This window comes from Bufo bufo, chromosome 9 (assembly GCF_905171765.1).
Source record: "Bufo bufo chromosome 9, aBufBuf1.1, whole genome shotgun sequence".
NCBI classification, from domain to species: domain Eukaryota; kingdom Metazoa; phylum Chordata; class Amphibia; order Anura; family Bufonidae; genus Bufo; species Bufo bufo.
Genome location: NC_053397.1, coordinates 19,747,230 through 19,771,535, shown reverse-complemented (window position 1 = coordinate 19,771,535; position 24,306 = coordinate 19,747,230). Strand labels below are relative to the sequence as shown.

General features: G+C 44.3%; 1 protein-coding gene across 1 annotated transcript in view; it reads left to right on the top strand.

Moving 5' to 3' along the window:
- Nucleotides 1-24,306, top strand: part of LOC120979761 (copine-8-like) — a 212,485-nt gene that overhangs the window by 42,347 nt on the left and 145,832 nt on the right. The window contains exons 2-3 of the mRNA XM_040408717.1: nucleotides 4,570-4,610; nucleotides 6,913-6,959. Of these exons, the coding sequence (XP_040264651.1) occupies nucleotides 4,570-4,610; nucleotides 6,913-6,959 (88 nt within the window). The remainder of the gene's footprint in view (nucleotides 1-4,569; nucleotides 4,611-6,912; nucleotides 6,960-24,306) is intronic.

Sequence of the window (24,306 nt, the reverse complement as noted above, 5' to 3'; positions counted from 1 at the left end):
TGAATGGGTGACCTAAGTCACCACACGGGTGATACAGTCTCCGCACATGATGCAGCGAGGTGACCTATCTCTCCACTTCTGTAGTGGGGCTGCCGCATCTGTGACAGAGCTTCGGCTGACCCTAGTAGAAAATCTGTATGCGATCCCTTCCAAAGAAGGTTGCAGATGGTATGTGGGTAAGTTGGTAAGTTTTACCATAAACGTCCAGGCCCCAGACCAGATACCATATTCATCCCTGTTCTTATCCCTTTTCTTCTTGGAAACCTCCACCACCTCCCCATATCGGCCAAGCCACGTCATTATCTCAATACACGAAAGTGACTCGTTACGGGTTAAAACGGTCACCCTCTTGACGTTGTTCTGACGAGACTCTGCCTGGACGGCAAAGTCTCGCCAGCTGGGCTCGTTCCTTGCCACCTCATAGTTAGACCAGAAGAGCTCAATCCCCTCCGGCCGAACAAAGCTGACATTGAACTCGGGGGCCTCATAGGGATGTATCAAGGCGTAGATGTCAGTCACCTTGAAACCCATCTTTAGCAGGAGCTCAACTACTTCTGATCTTGAAGGACATGTATCACTGCCCCTCCACCTCAGATGGACCACATTCCTACGGGGACCACCCTGCCCAGCTGTCGGGAGGTCTCCCTGCTCCTTTCCTCTCAGAAGGCTGAGCGGCCATGCCTCTGTATCCAGAAGAGTAGATCAACCTCCCTACCCTCTACATTGATTGTTCTCTCCCCTCTCTTTAGAGCAGGCATCCTCAAACTGCGGCCCTCCAGCTGTTGTAAAACTACAACTCCCACAATGCCCTGCTGTAGGCTGATACCTGTAGGCTGTTCAGGCATGCTGGGAGTTGTAGTTTTGCAACAGCTGGAGGGCCGCAGTTTGAGGATGCCTGCTTTAGAGCCTCCAGAAGACTGATGCAAAACACCATCCCCAGAGCCAGAGGACAGGGAGGGCCCCCTATTTCCCCCGGCTGCGACATCCAGGGGGGCAACCGGACCAGGTCCCACACCCTCCCCACTTACCAAAGACTCTCCACCACCCACTTCCATATCCTCCATCACCAAACCAGCCTCACTTATAACGAACGCTGTGCCCACCCTTCCTTCCCTCCTACCACCACTCACTCCTCCATCCAAACCCCCAGACACATTTTTATTAACAAAATCATTCCCCCCAACCTCCTCCCACATTCTCCCCTCCACTTAATCGCTCACTCATACTGGCTGAACCGGTGTGTTTTGGTGTAAGGTTTGGTGCCTCAGCATCACTGGGCCCCGGAGCCAGAGCTGCCTCCAAAGGACAGGCCACAAGTCCCTTGTGTAGGGGCCAGGCAGCATGCTTACCCTGTTTAGAAGCAGCCCCAACCCCACTTTTATCATTGCCCTCCACTTCATCAGTACTATTCTTCACTCTGCACTCACTATTCTGCTGGTGCAGTCACTGTGTACATACATTACTTATCCTGTACTGATCCTGAGTTACATCCTGTATTATACTCCAGAGCTGCACTCTCTATTCTGCTGGTGCAGTCACTGTGTACATTACATTACTTATCCTGTACTGATCCTGAGTTACATCCTGTATTATACTCCAGAGCTGCACTCACTATTCTGCTGGTGGAGTCACTGTGTGCATACATTACTTATCCTGTACTGATCCTGAGTTACATCCTGTATTATACTCCAGAGCTGCACTCACTATTCTGCTGGTGCAGTCACTGTGTACATACATTACTTATCCTGTACTGATCCTGAGTTACATCCTGTATTATACTCCAGAGCTGCACTCACTATTCTGCTGGTGGAGTCCCTGTGTACATACATTACATTACTTATCCTGTACTGATCCTGAGTTACATCCTGTATTATACTCCAGAGCTGCACTCACTATTCTGCTGGTGGAGTCCCTGTGTACATACATTACATTACTTATCCTGTACTGATCCTGAGTTACATCCTGTATTATACTCCAGAGCTGCACTCACTATTCTGCTGGTGCAGTCACTGTGTACATACATTACATTACTTATCCTGTACTGATCCTGAGTTACATCCTGTATTATACTCCAGAGCTGCACTCACTATTCTGCTGGTGCAGTCACTGTGTACATATATTACATTACGGTACTTATCCTGTACTGATCCTGAGTTACATCCTGTATTATACTCCGGAGCTGCACTCACTATTCTGCTGGTGCAGTCACTGTGTACATACATTACATTACTTATCCTGTACTGATCCTGAGTTACATCCTGTATTATACTCCAGAGCTGCACTCACTATTCTGCTGGTGCAGTCACTGTGTACATACATTACTTATCCTGTACTGATCCTGAGTTACATCCTGTATTATACTCCAGAGCTGCACTCACTATTCTGCTGGTGCAGTCACTGTGTACATACATTACTTATCCTGTACTGATCCTGAGTTACATCCTGTATTATACTCCAGAGCTGCACTCACTATTCTGCTGGTGCAGTCACTGTGCACATACATTACATTACTTATCCTGTACTGATCCTGATCATATCCTGTGTTATACTCCAGAGCTGCACTCATTATTCTGCAGATATTAATTTTAACATCTTTTAGCATTCCATATTAGTTCACTGTCTATCTGGTGATTTGCTATCGGTGTGGTGTAATCTTTATATCAGACACTGTCCAGTAGCATTGTTCTGTCTTGTGACTACAGCCGTTAGTATTCTTAGGGGGTAATTTACTATCCAGAAATACAACCTATATTAGGGGTATTTCTGGCGCAGATTGCGGCGCAAAGAATTTTTGCATAGCACTCTGCAACTTTCCCTGCTCACGGCAGATCTAAAAACGTGGGCACCGTGTGGATGAGGAAGTGCCCCCCCCACACACACACAAGAAGTCTATCAGAAGTAGTCCCAGCGATCAGCTGTAAACTGTGGAGGAATCTGGCAGCAAGTGTAAAAATTTCCTGCAGCGCCACCACAGGGGAAATGAGGTATCACACAGTTTGCATTGACTCTAATGGGCTGTTCATGTAATACACGGATGTGTCAGGTCCTCTAGAACAGGGATGCCCAACCTGCAGCCCTCCAGCTGTTGCAAAACTACAACTCCCAGCATGCCCAGACAGCCTACAGCTATCAGCCTACAGCAGGGCATGATGGAAGTTGTAGTTTTACAACAGCTGGAGGGCCGCAGGTTGGCCATCCCTGCTCTAGAGAGATAGACACGCTCCTATAGGTAGTAGGTACCTGGGTTTCCTCCTCGATCATGCTCAGCCCCGCAGTCCGTGTACCAGGGCATGTCATTGGTGCCATGTTTTATTTTTGAATGGGATGTTGTTTGCACCATAGGGATGCAATGTGGACTGAATATAATCCTAGTTGGCAGTTTATAGGGCACATCCATAAAGAACTGGGAGACGTATGGAATGAGGTCATCGTAGGTGAAGATCTCATAATTAAAATCTAAATATTAATGAGCGAGTGTCCTTGATGAGGCCGCATCGGGAATACCCGGGAGATATGGTACCTGCATTATTAATACCTCATACATTTTCCATAGGAGTAGGATTCCATTTACAGTATGAGAATGTGCAATGTATATATATGTATTAAAGAGATGGTAATGGATTCTTGGAAGAGTAACAGGAACTTTGTATAATTAATGGCCGTCCGCCTAGGGAGCATTAACACTTATGTGCCACTATCTGTTATGATTGGTGTGTTGCTTTACAGGGCATCTGTCAGCAGTTTTGCACCTATGACACCGGCTGACCTGTTACGTCTGCGCTTGGCAGCCGAAGTCATCTGTGTTGGTCCCATGTTAAAAAAAAAATATCAAGTTTTAATATATGCAAATGATCCTCTAGGAGCAACTGGGGCGTTACCATTACTCCTAAGTAAATGCACACGTTTAGAATTTATGTGCGGATAATCCGCACTGAAATCTGCAGGTGTTCGCAGGGAAATCCGTGCGGTCAATCCGCATCAATTGGGGCGGATTTACGTGCGGATTTTGTGCATGCGGATTTTGCTCACCCCATTGAAGTGAATAAAGGAAATCCGGTCAGGAAAAATAAAATAAATTGACATGCTGTGGATTTTAAAATCCGCACCGTAGGTCAAAATCCGCGTGTGCATGAGAATGTCAAATTCTTATAGAATACAATGTACATGACCTACGGTGCGGATTTTCCGCACGCAAATCCGCACGCAAATCGTGATCAAAGGCTCTGCAACTGCCGTGCCCCCTCCACTTTAATTGACAGGGCCAGGCAGTGAAAGCATCATCAAACCTGGCCTGATCAATCAAAGTGCAGAGGGCGCGGCAGTTGCAGAGAGAGCTCAGCCTCTAGGTGTAATGGAAACGCCCCCGTTGCTCCTAGAGGCTAATTTGCATATATTAAAACATCATTTTTCTCAGCAATGCGGACACATAGGAACATGGGACCAACACAGATGCCTTCAGCTGCCAAGAGCACATGTAACAGGTCAGCCAGTGTCATAGGTACAAAACTGCTGACAGATGCCCTTTAAGACTCCTAATGGTAGATTTTAACATATTTTATCGTTTTGTAGGAATCTACTGGACATGGATACATTCTCCAAGTCTGATCCAGGTAAGTGCTGGCTGATCTGCTTTATGTTAGTCACACCCTGAGCTTAAACAGAACAACCTGGCAGTGTAAAGCATGGAGGGGAGAAATTAGCAGCTCGAGTCTGTAATGAGACAGGAGATTTCCAGGCTTATGTAAATAAAACCTAGTTATTGTAGAATAACGAACCTCAACATTTTCTAGATCACTGGTGTTAGTGAATGGAAACCTCTACAGATCTAGTCCCACCTTCGTACAACTGCAGGTTGTGTACAAACATATGTAGCTTTGAGCTCTTCTGTTCACATCGTGTTATGTGAACAGGTTTGGCGTATGCCATGATGAAGCTCCTGGCACATATGCCGAGTGTAGCCATAGGACCCAATTCACAAGACAGAGACCAAAAGATTCGGCATGCCTTTTTTTTTTACTGTATCAGAAAGCACAGGAGACTGCGCTTTCCATACAGTGGGCCACACTAAATAAAAATGTGAGATTCTGTTGCACACGGAACGGTGCCCGTGTATTGCGTATCCGCAAATGCGGTCCACAATACGCCCACGGAGCGCACAGCGTTCGTGTGAAAGAGGCCTAACTAAGATTTGTACTGCAGCTGTGTTTAGCTCAAAGGGAATTTCCTAGACTGAAACACTTAGGCCCCTTTCACACGGGCGAGTTTTCCGCGCGGGTGCGATGCGTGAGGCGAACGCCTTGCACCCGCACTGAATCCGGACCCATTAATTTCTATGGGGCTGTGCACATGAGCGGTGATTTTCACGCATCACTTGTGCGTGGCGTGAAAATCGCAGAAAGCTCTATTTTGTGCGTTTTGCACGCAACGCAGGCCCCATAGAAGTAAATGGGGCTGCGTGAAAATCGCAAGCATCCGCAAGCAAGTGCGGATGCGGTGCGATTTTCACGCACGGTTGCTAGGAGACAATCGGGATGGAGACCCGATCATTATTATTTTCCCTTATAACATGGTTATAAGGGAAAATAATAGCATTCTTAATACAGAATGCATAGTACAATAGGGCTGGAGGGGTTAATTTTTTTTAAAAATAATTTAGCTCACCTTAATCCACTTGTTCGCGCAGCCGGCTGCTCTTCTGTCTTCTTTCTTCAGGACCTGGGTAAAGGACCTGTGATGACGTGACTGCGCTCATCACATGGTCCGTCACATGACCCATCACCATGGTAAAAGATCATGTGATGGATCATGTGATGAGCGCAGTGACGTCACCACAGGTCCTTTACCCAGGCCCTGAAGAAAGAAGACAGAAGAGAAGCTGGGCTGCGCGAACAAGTGGATTAAGGTGAGTTAAATAATTTTTTATTTTTTTTAACCCCTCCAGCCCTATTGTACTATATATTCTGTATTAAGAATGCTATTATTTTCTCTTATAACCATGTTATAAGGGAAAATAATACAATCTACACAACACCTAACCCAAACCCGAACTTCTGTGAAGAAGTCCGGGTTCTGGTTTGGGTACCAAACATTCTCACGCGCGTGCAAAACGCATTACAATGTTTTGCACTCGCGCAGAAAAATCGTGCATTTTCCCACAACGCACCCTATCCGGGCAAAAAACATGACGCCCGTGTGAAAGAGGCCTTAGACTGACCCATTGTAACAAAGATTTGTACTGCAGCTGCATATGGCTGACAGATAATTTCCGAGACTGACACATTGTAACAGAGATCTGTATTGCAACTGTGTTTGGATCACAATTTCTTACCCTGATATATTGTAACCCAGATCTGGACTGCAGCTACATTTAGCTTACAGGGAATTTCCTAGACTGACACATTGTAACAGATCCTTACTGCAGCTGTGTTTAGCTTACACAGAGCTTCCTAGACTGACACATTGTAACAGAGCTTTGTATTGCAGCTGCATTTACTATTTGAATGTTTCCATTCATTGACTGCAAGCAAAGCTCTTGAAAAAAAAGTGATCTATTAAAAAATTAAGCGTATTGGAAAATTCACTAACCTTTTATGATCAGTCTATTACGGTGGAAGTTGTCAGTCTCACACAAAGCTATACAGAAGAAGCGGATGCTTTCAGAATACATATCCTGTCTCCGTGATGGATCCTGATTGACATAGTATTACATATAAGTATAAAATTATAGCCACTGGGATAATGAAGCCAGAGATTAGGCTTCGCGAATATTCAGATCCCGGATCTCAACGGCACCTGGGGGGAAGGGGGGTGCCTAAGACCATAAAGATATTTTTCTGCGGCACAGACCAAGTTCTAAGTATGTCTCCTCCTGTAACCGGTCCAGTACCCACTAACCTTCCTCTTCTTTTCCAGTGGTCGTCTTATACGTCCAGGGGGTTGGGAACAAAGAATGGACCGAGGTGAGTGATGAAGTCTTTTTCTTTTGCTTTGAGGGGTTGTATGAGATAAGCAAACATTGCCATATTTTTTTTCCAGAAACAGCGCCACCCTTGTTCATGGCCATGTCTGGTATTGCAGCACTTGAAAGGGTTGCGCACCTTTGTGAGCAGGAGGCTTGACAACACCCCCCCTCTTTGGCAGACCTGCAAAGGGAAGCCTACTTACCTGCTTCCTCCGCTCCTTCTTTCCCCAACCTCGGCTGCTCCACTGCACTGTCAGGATATCAACTTCCATTTTGACGCTGCTGAAGCCAATCGCTGGCGACAGAGGTGACCCATGCTGCTGCAGACAATTGCTGGCCGCTGGTGTGACCCGCTCTTCTTGAGTCACGTGATCATTTGACATGCCGCAAGTGGAGCAGGTCACCACTATGGCCAGCAATTGGCTGCAGCAGAGTCAAAATAGAAGTTGACATCCTGGCAGTGTAGTGGAGCAGCAATGGATGGGAAGAGAAGGAGTGAGGACCCAGCACTGGGAAGCAGGTAAGTAGAAGTAGACTTCCCTTCACAGGTCTGTCAAATCGGAGGGAGAGGGGGGATTACCAACGCCCCCCCCCCCCCCCCCCCCAAAGTCACAACCCCTTTAAATGAATGAAACAGAGCTGCTATACCTGATACAAACCATGGACATGAATGGAGCTGAATACACAAAAGGGTAGGCTGCGTTTCATCAAAACAGCTTCTGTATACAGTATTTTCATTTCAGATTTTGAGTTTTCCTATCCATAGAACAGGGCAATCCACACGTGGTAGAGCAATGTCAGTGCATGGCATCGTCTCAACCTGGGAGGAATTTCTAAACTAGAAGGTGGCAGTCACAAGCCTTAATCATTAGCCTGACGGTAAAATGTGTGTGGTTGGTTTCCCTGTAAGACGAGGAGGTTGTTGTGTCTGCACAGTCCCGGGCTCCAGAAGAGCATGAGCACCAGGGATCCATGTCCTCATACAATGAAGAGTTAGGCCTCTTGCAAAAGAACGTGTGCTGGCCGTGCCCATGCTACGGCCTGCAAATTGCGGTCCACAATGCACGGGCATCGACCGTGGGTCAGCCGTATGCGGATCGCGACCCCATTCAGTTGAATGGGGTCCGCGATCCGTCTGTTCCGCAAAAAGATAGAACTTGTCCTATGGAATGGAAGCACGGAACGGAACCCCACGAAAGCACTCCGTAGTGCTTCCGTTCCGCACCGCATATCCGGAGTTGCGGACCCATTCAAGTGAATGGGTCAGCATCCGTGATGCGGAATGCACACGGCCAGTGTCCCGTGTATTGCGGACCCGCCGTATGCGGGCCGCAAAACGGCCACGGGGGACAAGAGACCTAAGAGTCAGTAAATGAAGTGTTTCACTTCCAAAAAAGACTGTACGTTGAGGTGAATGAGTTTATGGGTTCATTCTGGTTTGGCAATTGGGCATCCATGAATTATCCTATGCTTTCAAATCCACCAATATGGATCCTTGTTTTAAAGGGAGTCTGTCACCACATTTTGACATTATAGACCGCTTACATAGCGCTGTAGCATAACTGTAGATGATTCAAATGGTACCTTTGTTGTGTTCTTGTGAAGTTCACCCGAGGCAAAAACGGACTTTTATTAGTATGTAAATGAGGGCTCGCAAGTGCCCAGGGGCGGCGTTCACTTGGTTGGAGCCCAGGCTGCTCTGCCTCTTTTGCTCATATCCCCGCCCCAGCCTCTGCCTCTGCCTCTGCCCGCCCTTCTCTTCTCTTGGGTCCTCCTTCTCTCCAAGCGAGATCCCGCGCCTGCACTCTCCCTCGCTGGGCCGGGGCATGCGCACTGCGATGCCCATTGTGGGCACGGCATCACTGTAGCTACTGCGCATGTGCCAGCCAATGGCGTGAAAAAAGTGGCAAGGAGGCGGACCAGAGGCGCGCAGGAGAAGAGGAGGAAAGCCGAGCTGCTGGAGAGCGCAGGCGCGGGATCTCGCTTGGAGAGAAGGAGGACGCAAGAGAAGAGAAGGGCGGGCAGAGGCAGAGGCTGGGGCGGGGATATGAGCAAAAGAGGCAGAGCAGCCTGGGCTCCAACCAAGTGAACGCCGCCCCTGGGCACTTGCGAGCCCTCATTTACATACTAATAAAAGTCCGTTTTTGCCTCGGGTGAACTTCACAAGAACACAACATAGGTACCATTTGAATCATCTACAGTTATGCTACAGCGCTATGTAAGCGGTCTATAATGTCAAAATGTTGTGACAGACTCCCTTTAAATAATAATAATACATATATGTATATAACTATTTATATACAGTAATTGCTATAATACTGCCTCCTATGTACACAAATATAACCACTATAATCCTGCTACTATGTACAAGAATATAACTACTATAATACTGCCCCTATGTACAAGAATAAAACTACTATAATACTGCCTCCTATGTACAATAATATAACTACTATAATACTGCTCCTATGTACAAGAATATAACTACTATAATACTGCCTCCTATGTACAAGAATATAACTACTATAATACTGCCTCCTATGTACAAGAATATAACTACTATAATACTGCCTCCTATGTACAAGAATATAACTACTATAATACTGCTCCTATGTACAAGAATATAACTACTATATTACTGCCTCCTATGTACAATAATATAACTACTATAATACTGCTCCTATGTACAAGAATATAACTACTATAATACTGCTCCTATGTACAAGAATATAACTAATATAATACTGCTCCTATGTACAAGAATATAACTAATATAATACTGCTCCTATGTACAAGAATATAACTACTATAATACTGCCTCCTATGTACAAGAATATAACTACTATAATACTGCTCCTATGTACAAGTATATAACTACTATAATACTGCCTCCTATATACAAGAATATAACTACTATAATACTGCCTCCTATGTACAAGAATATAACTACTATAATACTGCTCTTATGTACAAGAATATATCTACTATAATACTGCTCCTATGTACAAGAATATAACTACTATAATACTGCTCCTATGTACAAGAATATAACTACTATGATACTGCTCCTATGTACAGGAATATAACTACTATAATACTGCCTCCTATGTACAAGAATATAACTACTATAATGCTGCCTCCTATGTACAAGAATATAACTACTATAATACTGCTCCTATGTACAAGAATATAACTACTATAATACTGCTCCTATGTACAAGAATATAACTACTATAATCCTGCTACTATGTACAAGAATATAACTACTATAATACTGCTCCTATGTACAAGAATATAACTACTATAATACTGCTCCTATGTACAAGAATATAACTACTATAATACTGCCTCCTATGTACAAGAATATAACTACTATAATACTGCTCCTATGTACAAGAATATAACTACTATAATACTGCTCCTATGTACAAGAATATAACTACTATAATACTGCTCCTATGTACAAGAATATAACTACTATAATACTGCTCCTATGTACAAGAATATAACTACTATAATCCTGCTACTATGTACAAGAATATAACTACTATAATACTGCTCCTATGTACAAGAATATAACTACTATAATACTGCCCCTATGTACAAGAATATAACTACTATAATCCTGCTACTATGTACAAGAATATAACTACTATAATACTGCTCCTATGTACAAGAATATAACTACTATAATACTGCTCCTATGTACAAGAATATAACTACTATAATACTGCCTCCTATGTACAAGAATATAACTACTATAATACTGCTCCTATGTACAAGAATATAACTACTATAATACTGCTCCTATGTACAAGAATATAACTACTATAATACTGCTCCTATGTACAAGAATATAACTACTATAATACTGCTCCTATGTACAAGAATATAACTACTATAATACTGCCTCCTAAGTACAAGAATATAACTACTATAATACTGCTCCTATGTACAAGAATATAACTACTATAATACTGCTCCTATGTACAAGAATATAACTACTATAATACTGCCTCCTATGTACAGGAATATAACTACTACAATACTGCTCCTATGTACAAGAATATAACTACTATAATACTGCCTCCTATGTACAAGAATATAACTACTATAATACTGCCTCCTATGTACAAGAATATAACTACTATAATACTGCCTCCTATGTACAAGAATATAACTACTATAATACCGCTCCTGTGTACAAGAATATAACTACTATAATACTGCTTCTATGTACAAGAATATAACTACTATAATACTGCTCATATGTACAAGAATATAACTACTATAATACTGCCCCTATGTACAAGAATATAACTACTATAATACTGCTCATATGTACAAGAATATAACTACTATAATACTGCTCCTATGTACAAGAATATAACTACTATAATACTGCTCATATGTACAAGAATATAACTACTATAATACTGCCTCCTATGTACAAGAATATAACTACTATAATACTGCCTCCTATGTACAAGAATATAACTACTATAATACTGCTCCTATGTACAAGAATATAACTACTATAATACTGCTCCTATGTACAAGAATATAACTACTATAGGGGCGGAGCCTAGCCACGCTGCTGAATGGCCGCACGAGCTTGAGCTCCTCCAGCATTCCGGCCCATTTGCCCTATATAAGCCTATAATTTGCTTGATTATGGGGAAACCTGGCAGAGAAAAGAACAGAGGAAGCTCAGAGTCTACCCCACTGCGCTCCAGACAGCCTGAGATGGAGAAGTTCCTACGAAAAGCACCGAGAGCTGCCGCGCAGAAAGGCGCCAATATGGCGGCGGCTATTGCCCAGGACTCTGACGCAGGAGAGCTATCTGATGCGGGTAGCGGCTCTGATGTTTCAGACAGGAGGCCCAGAGACCCGCCTTTATCAGAACGGACCCTCCGCCGGGTCCTTGAATCGGCCCTTACACCTCTTAAACAAGATCTGGCGGACATCAAAGACGATATGAAGCACCTAGGCCAGAGAGTGGTCACGCTAGAGGGCACGCAGGACGCCATTATAGCCTATCAAGGCAAAGCATCAGAAGTATTGGCATCCCACAAAGCCCTACTGAATGAGGCCTTCCTAAAACTAGAAGACCAGGAGAACCGGAGTCGCCGGCGCAACATACGCATACGCGGCCTACCTGAGTCGATTGCGACGGAGGCCTTACCGACTGTGGCGCGTGAGCTGTTCTCCAAAATGCTTGGGCCAGACAGAGCGGAGGGGATCGTGGTGGAGCGCATACACAGGGCGCTGCGCCCTAGGCCTAAACCACAAGAACCACCACGTGACGTAATTTGCGGCCTACTGAGCTATGTAGACACCGCGGCCCTCCTAAAAAGGCAACGAGAGATGGAAGTGTTGGAGTATGAAAATACCCCGATTCAGATGTTCCAGGACATTGCGCCATCCACTCTGACCAAAAGACGTCTCCTCAGACCTCTCCTGGAAATCCTAAGGAAAACCTCGACCCCATTCCGCTGGCTATACCCCTTTGGGTTGGCAATTTCCAGAAATGGCAAGCTACTCACCGTGCGTTCACCTGCAGACCTGGATTCTGTCTGGCGGTCTCTGGACGTTCCTCCGGTGGAAATTCCCTCATGGCTGCCAGCTGACCAAGATGGCGCTCTTCCCACACCACCTCGTGTATCCGCATGGCAGACGGCGTCTACAGGCAAGACGGATCGCTCGGGCCGCAGCAGGATTGACAGAGATCCCACCTGATTAGAAGCACTTAGAAGCATTCCTTGCTGATATTTCCACCTCCCCAGAAATGGAGATGACTGTTGCTCACCTCTACGATATACAGGTTCTAAAGGCAGACTTAGCCTCTTTACATTTTCTATGTTTTCAGCATTTTTACGGTTTTATTTTTATGGCCTACCTTTTAATTGGGCTTATTATTGTGTCATATCTGAATGTTTTTGCACCTTGTCTATGTCGCTAAAGGATACTACCTCTAGAGTATTACACTTCGTTCCTCATTGCAGGGTGATGACCGGACGGATTAAGATGCTGGACACTTTTTCTATTTTTGGTCTCTTTTGTTTAGACCACAGGTGCTTTACTTGCCCCCTCGCCAGTCCAATCCTGTCTTGGCTGGTGATAGGTAGAGTGCCTAACCCTCCTCGGACGGGTATCTAGTCTGAGTTACTCACTTGTCAACTTGACATGTTTAATGTTCTCTTACTCATTTTTTGTTCTTTTGTACTTCCCCTACCTTTTTTCCCTTCTCCTGCTCATATCATCTGTGTGCTCTTCCATACTTCCATGGATGTATTATGCATTTACTCACCTGAATGTACAGTGGGGGAAATAATTATTTGACCCCTCACTGATTTTGTAAGTTTGTCCAATGACAAAGAAATGAAAAGTCTCAGAACAGTATCATTTCAATGGTAGGTTTATTGTAACAGTGGCAGATAGCACATCAAAAGGAAAATCGAAAAAATAACTTTAAATAAAAGATAGCAACTGATTTGCATTTCATTGATTGAAATAAGTATTTGAACCCTCTAACAAAAAAAGACTTAATACTTGGTGGAAAAACCCTTGTTTGCAAGCACAGAGGTCAAACGTTTCTTGTAATTGATGACCAAGTTTGCGCACATTTTAGGAGGAATGTTGGTCCACTCCTCTTTGCAGATCATCTCTAAATCCCTAAGGTTTCGAGGCTGTCTCTGTGCAACTCTGAGCTTGAGCTCCCTCCATAGGTTTTCGATTGGATTAAGGTCCGGAGACTGACTAGGCCACTCCATGACCTTAATGTGCTTCTTCTTGAGCCACTCCTTTGTTGCCTTTGCTGTATGTTTTGGGTCATTGTCGTGCTGGAACACCCATCCACGACTCATTTTCAGTTTCCTGGCAGAGGGAAGGAGGTTGTCGCTCAGGATTTCACGATACATGGCTCCGTCCATTTTCCCGTTTATGCGAATAAGTTGTCCTGTGCCCTTAGCAGAAAAACACCCCCAAAGCAAAATGTTTCCACCCCCATGCTTGACGGTGGGGACGGTGTTTTGGGGGTCATAGGCAGCATTTTTCTTCCTCCAAACACAGCGAGTTGAGTTAATGCCAAAGAGCTCTATTTTGGTCTCATCAGACCACAGCACCTTCTCCCAGTCACTCTCTGAATCATTCAGGTGTTCATTGGCAAACTTCAGACGGGCCTGCACATGTGCCTTCCTGAGCAGGGGGACCTTGCGAGCCCTGCAGGATTTTAATCCATTGCGGTGTAATGTGTTTCCAATGGTTTTCTTGGTGACTGTGGTCCCTGCTAATTTGAGGTCATTAACTAACTCCTCCCGTGTAGTTCTAGGATGCTTTTTCACCTTTCTCAGAACCATTGACACCCCACGAGGTGAGATCTTGCGTGGAGCCCCAGAGCGAGGTCGATTGATGGTCATTTTGTGCTCCTTCCATTTTCGAACAATCGCACCAACAGTTGTCACCTTCTCTCCCAGCTTCTTGCTAATGGTTTTGTAGCCCATTCCAGCCTTGTGCAGGTCTACAATTTTGTCTCTGACATCCTTGGACAGCTCTTTGGTCTTTCCCATGTTGGAGAGTTTGGAGTCTGCTTGATTGATTGATTCTGTGGACAGGTGTCTTTTATACAGGTGACTAGTTAAGACAGGTGTCCTTAATGAGGGTGACTAATTGAGTAGAAGTGTCTAACCACTCTGTGGGAGCCAGAACTCTTAATGGTTGGTAGGGGTTCAAATACTTATTTCACTCAATGAAATGCAAATCAGTTGCTATCTTTTATTTAAAGTTATTTTTTCGATTTTCCTTTTGATGTGCTATCTGCCACTGTTACAATAAACCTACCATTGAAATGATACTGTTCTGAGACTTTTCATTTCTTTGTCATTGGACAAACTTACAAAATCAGTGAGGGGTCAAATAATTATTTCCCCCACTGTATTCAGAAATGTCTTCTATAGTGGTCGCCTCACTAAACGCGCACGGGCTGAACGAGCCATGTAAAAGGTCTCAAACTCTATCTCTCCTTCTGAAAGATAAGGTCTCTGTGGCCTTTTTGCAAGAGACCCATTTCAGAACAGGCAAAGTTCCTAAACTTCCCCCCAAGAAATTTGTCCAGTGGTTTCACAGTACTCATGATTCCACCAGTAGAGGGGTTAGTATAGCTGTGCATAAATGCCTCCCCTTTAAGCACTCAGCTATCTCAGCGGACCCTGAGGGCAGGTACATTTTTGTAAAGGGTTTACTGGGCGAATCTCCAGTGACCTTTGCTAACTTATACGCTCCCAATAAAGGCCAAGTACCATGGCTCGTTCAGACCCTTAATGCGTTATCCTCCTTCTCTGAGGGCTTACTAGTTTTGGGGGGCGACTTCAATGTTGCCCTGGAGCCAGCGGTGGACACCTCGGCGGGCAGACCTTCAGTATCTTACAGGCTCCTGAGAAGATTAAAAATTTCCCTGAGGAAACTTAAAGTATTAGATGTCTGGCGGGCCCTAAACCCCAATGGCCGAGATTATACTTTTTATTCACATGCTAAACTGTCTTTCCACAGATTGGATTACATTTTCCTGTCGAGTTCTCACGTGCGTAATGTCTCTGGAGCCCGGATAGGTAATATAACATTGTCCGACCATGCCCCTGTCATTGTTAATTTTTCCCTGTTTGGACCACAGAGAAGGGAGCGCTTGTGGCGTCTCAATGATACCCTGATTATAGACCCCAGACATGCAGATAAAATTAAGGCCTCAATATCTGAATTTTTCACGCTTAATGATACCCCAGAGTCGCCTCCTTCTCCTTCTATACTATGGGAATCCCATAAGGTGGTCCTCAGGGGGGAGCTTATAGCTTTGGGAGCTTTTTTGAAAAAACAAAGGACACTAGCCCTGGACGCCTTATTGGCGAACATAACCCGTCTAGAATCCTCCCATAAGGAATCTCAGGCTATAAGCACCCTAGCAGAACTAACTGAAGCCAGAACAAAACTAAAAAATCTATTGAATGTCACCTCAGCAAAGTTGGTACTTCGTTCCCGATTTAAGGCCTATGCACATGGGGATAGAGGAAGCAGACTGATGTCGGCAATTGCCAAGAAGCAGTTCTCTGACTCCTTTGTTTCCTCTATTAAAGACTCCAAGGGCAAAATACATAAGTCCACTCCAGATGTTGCTAAAGCATTTTGTGCCTTCTATGAGGCCTTATATAATTTGCCACCCCCTAATGGGACTACACCAGGAGATTTATCCGAGGCTACTGACAAATTCTTGCAGTCTCTGGATCTTCCCTCTGTATCCCCATTAAAAACTTCCCTCATGACTAAGCCTATTTCAGACTCGGAGGTGCGCAAGGTCCTTATGTCTATCCCATCGGGCAAAAGCCCCGGACCGGATGGATTTTCCATTGCATATTATAAATCCTTTCAGGATGTGTTAATCCCACGTTTCAGGAACTTGTGCAACTACCTTCTGACAGGGGGGTCTCTTGCTCCTCATTCCTTAATGGCGCACATCACTGTCCTCCATAAGGAAAACAAAGATCCAACATGCTGCAGTAACTATAGGCCAATATCTTTACTCAATAATGATGTGAAGTGGTGGGCGAAAATTCTGGCTACCAGGCTTCAGGATGTCCTCCCTGACATTGTACATGAGGAACAAGTAGGTTTTGTCCATGGCAGACAGGGGTCGGAGAATACGGTGCGGCTTCTACATCTAGTGAATTGGGCCAAGAGATCCTCTAAGCCTTTAGTCCTGGTGAGTACGGATGCGGAAAAAGCCTTCGACAGGGTCAGCTGGCTCTTTATGTCGCGGACCCTGTCGAAGTTTGGCCTCCCGGACCAGTTTATTAATGCTGTTAACACCCTTTATTCGGCCCCCTCTGCCATGGTCAAAGTCAATGGAGCATTGTCCCCACCATTTCGCATCACCAACGGGACAAGACAGGGGTGCCCCCTCTCCCCGGCACTATTTGTATTGGTCATGGAGACCCTTTTGTGTAAAATTAGGTCAGATCCTGCTATTAAAGGCCTTCAGATTGGCCCGCAAACCCATGTTACTGCAGCATTCGCGGATGACCTTTTAGTCATGACCTCCAACCCTGCAGAGGCCTTGCCCAAGTTGTTGAATACTTTTGAGGATTTTGGATTTGTATCCAATTTTAAAATAAATTATGGGAAATCCATGGCACTTAATATTTCATGTCCCCAATCTGTAGTCAATAGTCTAAAACGTGCCACCCCATTTACCTGGGCCTCCAGAGACATTACATTTTTAGGAACACGTGTTTCGGCCAATATTCAAGACCTAGCATCCCTTAACTATGCTCCACTCCTACAAGAGGTTCGCACTCACCTACAGAATCTGAAACTCCCTTTTGTTTCGTGGATAGGGAGGAAAAACTATCTGAAAACTTTCATTCTCCCCAAATTTCTTTATTTGCTGCAAGCCATTCCCATATGGTTGCCAAACTCATACTTCTCAGAAGTCCGCCGAGTGTTCACGCGCTTCCTCTGGAATGGTAAGTCTCCACGCATTGCCTACTCTGTCCTTACAAGGGACAAGAAATTTGGAGGCTTTGGGATGCCTGATGTAAAGTCATATTATACTGCTGTTCAGTTATGTAGATGTATATCTGCCCTGACCCACAAATCTAACTCTCTTTGCTCACGGCTCGAATCTGTACTACTCACCAGCCAAGATCAGCTCACTCTATGGGGTGTTAGGCCCTTTTCGGCCAATCACTACGCCTCTTCCCAGGTTTGGAAAGGAATGCTAGTAGAATGGTCTAAAATGGTCAAATCCCAGCAGTTTAACTTTCCTAACCCCTGTATGCCTCTTAAATTGTTACAGAGCTATATTCATCCTTCTGTGTCAAACCCCTCCGGGATTTGGTCAAGGCTCGCTGGTTTGTCCCTGCGGGATGTCCTTCTCCCGGATGGTAGTTTGCAATGGGATTTAATAATGGATCGCCCCGAAATCAAGTCAGCTCCTTTTTTCCACTTAGCAGACTTTAAGAGAGATACTAAGTTATGCGTAGTGAACTTTGCTAGTAATAGCTCCCCTTCCTGGCTTGAAAAGAAAGTCTTGGCCCCTAGGCCTCCTCTTAGGCCATTATCCCAGATGTATAAGGAACTGCTCTCCTCTTTACCTCCAGAGCTCGGTTATGTGACTTCATGGGAGCGAGAGCTTTCTATGATCCTGACGGAACCAGAGAGAGCCTTTGTTTTAGCCCACTCTCATGGCTTCAGTCGCTGTGTAAGAATTCAGGAGAATTCTTTTAAGCTACTAAGTAGATGGTACAAAACTCCTGAATTCTTGCACAAACTTAATCCTGAGGTACCTGAGGTGTGCTGGAGGTGTGGCATAGAAACCGGTTCATTATCACACATCTGGTGGTTCTGCCATAAGATTCAACCGTTTTGGAAATTGATAGAATCAATGATTAATAGCGTTTGCAAAACTAAAGTCCTATTAGATGCCAAACTCATCCTACTGTGGTGCCCTAATAGCACGATAACCCCTGCTAAGAATAATCTCCCTACAATGCTGATCACAGCTGCGAGATTACTGGTTCCCCTTTTGTGGAAAACTGATTCCCCACCAAATCTAGATATGTGGACGGACAAGGTAGATCATGTCTACCGCTTTGAGGAACTGGCGCATTGGGAAACAAACTCTCGCCATTGTTTCCTAAAGCTATGGTCCCCATGGAAATCACACAGGAATTTCACATGATAGAGCAGGATTCCCTCACTTCTCTGCCCCCTCCCCCACCTAACCCATTGTCTCCCCCTCCTCCCCTTTTTTCCTCCTTTTGATGTTTGTTTTATGGTGATGATGATGATGATAATCGCTAGTATTGTCTACTCATGACTTGTATGCTGGATAACTACTGTAACTTTTAATGTTATGATACTGATGTCTTATGTAGGCATGTGGCCTTGTTTTCTTACCTCAATAAAAAGAAATATGGTTAAGAATATAACTACTATAATACTGCCTCCTATGTACAAGAATATAACTACTATAATACTGCTCCTATATACAAGAATATAACTACTATAATACTGCCACCTATGTACAAGAATATAACTACTATAATACTGCCTCCTATGTACAAGAATATAACTACTATAATACTGCTCCTATGTACAAGAATATAACTACTATAATACTGCTCCTATGTACAAGAATATAACTACTATAATACTGCTCCTATGTACAAGAATATAACTACTATAATACCGCTCCTGTGTACAAGAATATAACTACTATAATACTGCTTCTATGTACAAGAATATAACTACTATAATACTGCTCATATGTACAAGAATATAACTACTATAATACTGCCCCTATGTACAAGAATATAACTACTATAATACTGCTCATATGTACAAGAATATAACTACTATAATACTGCTCCTATGTACAAGAATATAACTACTATAATACTGCTCATATGTACAAGAATATAACTACTATAATACTGCCTCCTATGTACAAGAATATAACTACTATAATACTGCCTCCTATGTACAAGAATATAACTACTATAATACTGCTCCTATGTACAAGAATATAACTACTATAATACTGCTCCTATGTACAAGAATATAACTACTATAATACTGCCTCCTATGTACAAGAATATAACTACTATAATACTGCTCCTATATACAAGAATATAACTACTATAATACTGCCACCTATGTACAAGAATATAACTACTATAATACTGCCTCCTATGTACAAGAATATAACTACTATAATACTGCTCCTATGTACAAGAATATAACTACTATAATACTGCTCCTATGTACAAGAATATAACTACTATAATACTGCTCCTATGTACAAGAATATAACTACTATAATACTGCTCCTATGTATGAGAATGTATCTAGTATAATATTTTGCTTTTATCAAAGAATTCCTCTACTTCAGTGGATGTAGCAGGGGCGGTATTACATCTTGTTACATGTGGTCCCACCCAAACAGAATTGTTACTGTATATATCAGGCAATTATTCTATACTCCTTTTTTCCTGGAAAGCAGATAATCTTTGCTTGGGATGTGACGCTGAGCTGTGGTCGGAGTCCCTTTGTGCAGCATGAAACAGGTGGAGCAGGAGTATTACACTGGATTCTCAGGGAGGATATCCCTCCTGCACACAGTGGACTATTCTGGGGAAATAACACAATCATTCCTTGCCTATGGGTACAGCGGTATCACTATACGGGATGCAGAGATGGCGGTCATACCTGGGCTCTGCTGCCTGAGGGGTCCCAATGGCCCTGCCACCTATGAAGACATCCGTATTATAAATGGCACACCATAGGTAGGGGCCCAATTACAGATTTTGTATTGGGGGCCATAGGGCTTCAGGTTTATACTTCTGAGCTTTTGCTATGTAGAATTGACGGTGTCACAATTAGTCAGTATCTGGAGGACATGACGGCGCACTATGAATTACCCCGGTAAATTCCTTTCTTATTTCCCCATAGAAGGGGATTTATTACATTACCTGTGTACAAGCCGTGAGGATCGGAGAGTAATATTACCATGTATTTGTGCTGCCGCCTACACTGCTTGTGTCTCGGCATAATTATAAATTATATTCTCTTCTCATTGCATCGTGTTTCCCTAATTGCGTCCACAGATTACACCTACACCATGTGTATCTGAATATACAGTTCCCCTGGCCCTAAAATGATTTCCCCCCTTTCACCAGACTCCAATTATTACACATGAATGGCAATAAAATTCCTATAATCCGGCATTCTCAGTACGGACAGCGTTTAGTGGGTGCACTACGGTCTGGCATACTGGCCAACATTATATTTGGTAAATTCGGGGTATGTAAGCCCGGCCCTAGGAACCTCCCTAAACCAAGTGGGACCTCCCAATTATGGGCAGTGCTTACAAAGACCCTAACCATTTTTTGCACCGGTTAGCCCAAATTTGCCAGGACTGCCTCTGAAAGTTAGGGACAGTCCACTCAAATTCGGGACTGTTGGCCTCTAGGGTCTTGGTGCCTGAGGGTGCCCAAAGACCCCTCTGCCACATAAGAAGGCACCAGTATTGTAAATGGCTCATGTTCGTGGGGCCAACTGGTAGATTTTAGTTTGGGGGCCCCAGGGTTTTAAATTCCGTCTTGTGACATTACAAATAGTTTTTGCACTTTTTTGATTTTTTAAGAAAAAAATTAGCAAAATCTGACGATCTACGACTTGTGGAAGTATCCATATATTGCTGGGATAAATGTGCCTAAGTTGACGATCTACGAACTGCATGGTTGCCAACAAAATTCAAAGCTCTGCTCACTAGATCACCTCCAAAACATACTTAAAACGCCCAGGGAATACACAAAAAAAAATGCCCATTTTTAGGTAAATTTACATGAACCCCTCACTATTTATGGCCCTTAGCTGCTGGACCCACATCCTTTCTGGGACTGTTGCTAACTATGGACTAGGAGGCATTGGACCCAGGAAAAAGGGTTGGAATCAACGTAATTGTGGCCAGGTACAGGAGTATGTAGACCCATGGGTGTCGCAGTGGACCTCACATCTATCCCATTCTGGGCTAGAATTTTTTTTTACCCAAATCACCATGGGCCTCCTAAACTTGAATGCACTTTGACATCTGTTCTGGGCTGAAGACCATAACAATTATCCTCAACCTACCGGCTGCTAATGGTGGTCTTTCTGGAGAGGACCTCCATTCTATGTTCTATGGGGCCTTATGGTCATATCTAATGGCCCAGAGCTGTAGACCTTGGAGAACTGATATCCAGGGGATTAGTGACGAGCCTGACTGACATTCCTCGGCTGTTCAGTGTAGTGATCACAGCTGGTTGAGACCCTCATTGCGGCCTGGGGTATAATGTGAGGGACAGAATACCCCGGCAGATAATATCTTCTAATAAACTGGAGCTGAAGATGAACAAACCGAAAGAAAACTAAATGAGATCGGCATCTACTGGGAAATTTAGTTTCGGTCACGGCCGCCAGAAAACCTAATTGATGCATTTCATTTAGCTCGTTTCTGTCTGGCCTGATTTGATTAATTAGCCCACACCCCCTCCTGCTCTTTCTGTTTAAATACATGTATAAAATATACCGCAAAGGGTTCATTTTCGATATATTAAACAGCAAGAGTCCACGGGCGTGCAGCTAGAATGAAATGGTGTAAGATACTCAGTCAGCAATGGGACTTGAAGAGACAAAACTCTTACAAATAAAAGGGAATCTATTATCTTCCTGTTTTCTGCAGTTCACTTGTCAACTTTGCCGTATAGACTGGGACAGAATGAGCAGAGTCATCTCATTATCGTTAGAGGCTAATTATTTCATGACAGCTCTCTTTGTACTAGCACTCCGCCACCTTTATTGGCCAAAGCTAATGGGTGCCATATAATGCCCCTCCCCCTCCTCTCTATCTGAAGTTTTATACTGACATACTGTACAGTGCCAAATAATACTTCCAGTCAGTACCCATACAATACCACCATTCTGTGCCCAAATGATGACAACATACAATACCACCATCCAATAATACTAACCTATAGTGTCCGCATAAACATGCAATACAGTTGCCACGTCATACTGCACATATTTAGCACCTAAATAAAACTGCCAGTGCTTAAAGGGGTATTCCTATCTGAGACACCGCTGGGACCCGCACCTATAGCGAGAACGGAGTGTGGAAAGTGGTGGCTGGAGGACCCCACATGTCCCCGGGTCCGGCCACCACCACCAAGCGTTCTCCCCATAGAAGTGAAGACCGGCCACCTCTCTCATTCACTTCTATGGGTCCAATGGAAATAGCCGAGCCAGCACTCAGCTATTTTCGGTGACCTCATAGAAATGAATGGAGGGCGACTGCGCCTCCACCACCTTCAGAGCTCTGTTCTCATTGTAGGTGTGGGTCCCAGAGGTGGGACCCTTACCTATCAGACAATGGTGTTATGCCCCCATTGTCTGAGATGGGAAACCCCCTTTAAATGGTGAATGGTACATCCCTGGTGGTCTAGGCCAGTGAAAGGATTAATGGTAAAGTATTTGGTGGCCCAGACCAATGAAAGGGTCACTGTGTTTTGGTAAAATTTTGATATGTCATAGATACATAGCAAAAGTTTTGCTTGGGGTCTTAGCGCTGACACCCCCCACTGATCGCTAGAACGAGGCCCATAGACTGCAGCGAGGAGAGAGAGTGTGATATGCATTCTCAGCGCTAAGACCCCCACCGATCTATGACCTATCAAAAGTTTTACCAAAACTCAGTGACCTTTTAAAGAGGTTGAACTTAAAAGATGGATCACCTGTCCACAGCATAGGTAATAAATGTACGATCGCTGGGAGACCAACTGCTGCGATCACAAAAACGGGGGTTTAAAAGTTCCCCTTGACTTGAGGACCGCCATTCTGGTGACTGGAGGGGTCTTAGTAGCCAGACCCCCAGTGGTCATACATTTATCACCTGTCCTGTGGTTTGGTGATAAATATTGTTCCTTTAAGGTTTCCAAGTTCTGTTCTTAGGTTGTCCCCCCCCCCACCCAAAACTGTCCGTGGGTCATGTACCTCAGATCTGATATGAAGGTTTACTGCACTGAACTCGTTTTCGCTCTTGAAGTTTGTTGCCTTTTTATGTTATCCATTTACATTGTTGCTCCCTGTTACTATGTATTCTGCGGGGCTCGTGTGTCAGTCTTCGCTCAGTCCTCGGTTCCATCTGCTCTGGAGTATGTCTGCATGTTTCCTAACGCGGCTCTTTCCTTCTCGAAACCCGGTGACCAATGACGCCCAATCAGCGCCTCCTAGTTTTGGATGCAATTCCCTTCCTTATGGGATTCCCTTTTTGTTAGTACTGAAAACAGATTTACAACAAATTATACAACATACTGTAGATACAGATCCGGAACTATACAGAGGCTGTCAGAGGCGTAACCTGGGCCCCTGTGCAAAATCCATAGCAGGGACCCCGCGCTAATACTGGCACCAAGACCACTTGTGAATAATGCATACCCTGCAATCTGTGCACACCTTGTAGATATGCTCTTGCAGACTATAGCTTCTGACCCTCCTATACGCATGTATGCTTGGCTGAGGATGCATGTGTCCTGAACAGGGAGAGGGGGGGGGGGGGGGGGAAATGACTGCCAGACACCTCTAGCAGTGGCTTAAAGAGGACCCACCAGCAGGATCAACCCTATTATACAAATCACACTGCCTGGAGGGGTTGATCCTGCCGATAAAAACGATACCTTTATCGACTAATCGACTGATTACTGTGGCTAAGGATGCATGTGTCCTGAATAGGGAGAGGGGAGAAAAGTCCTGCCAGACCA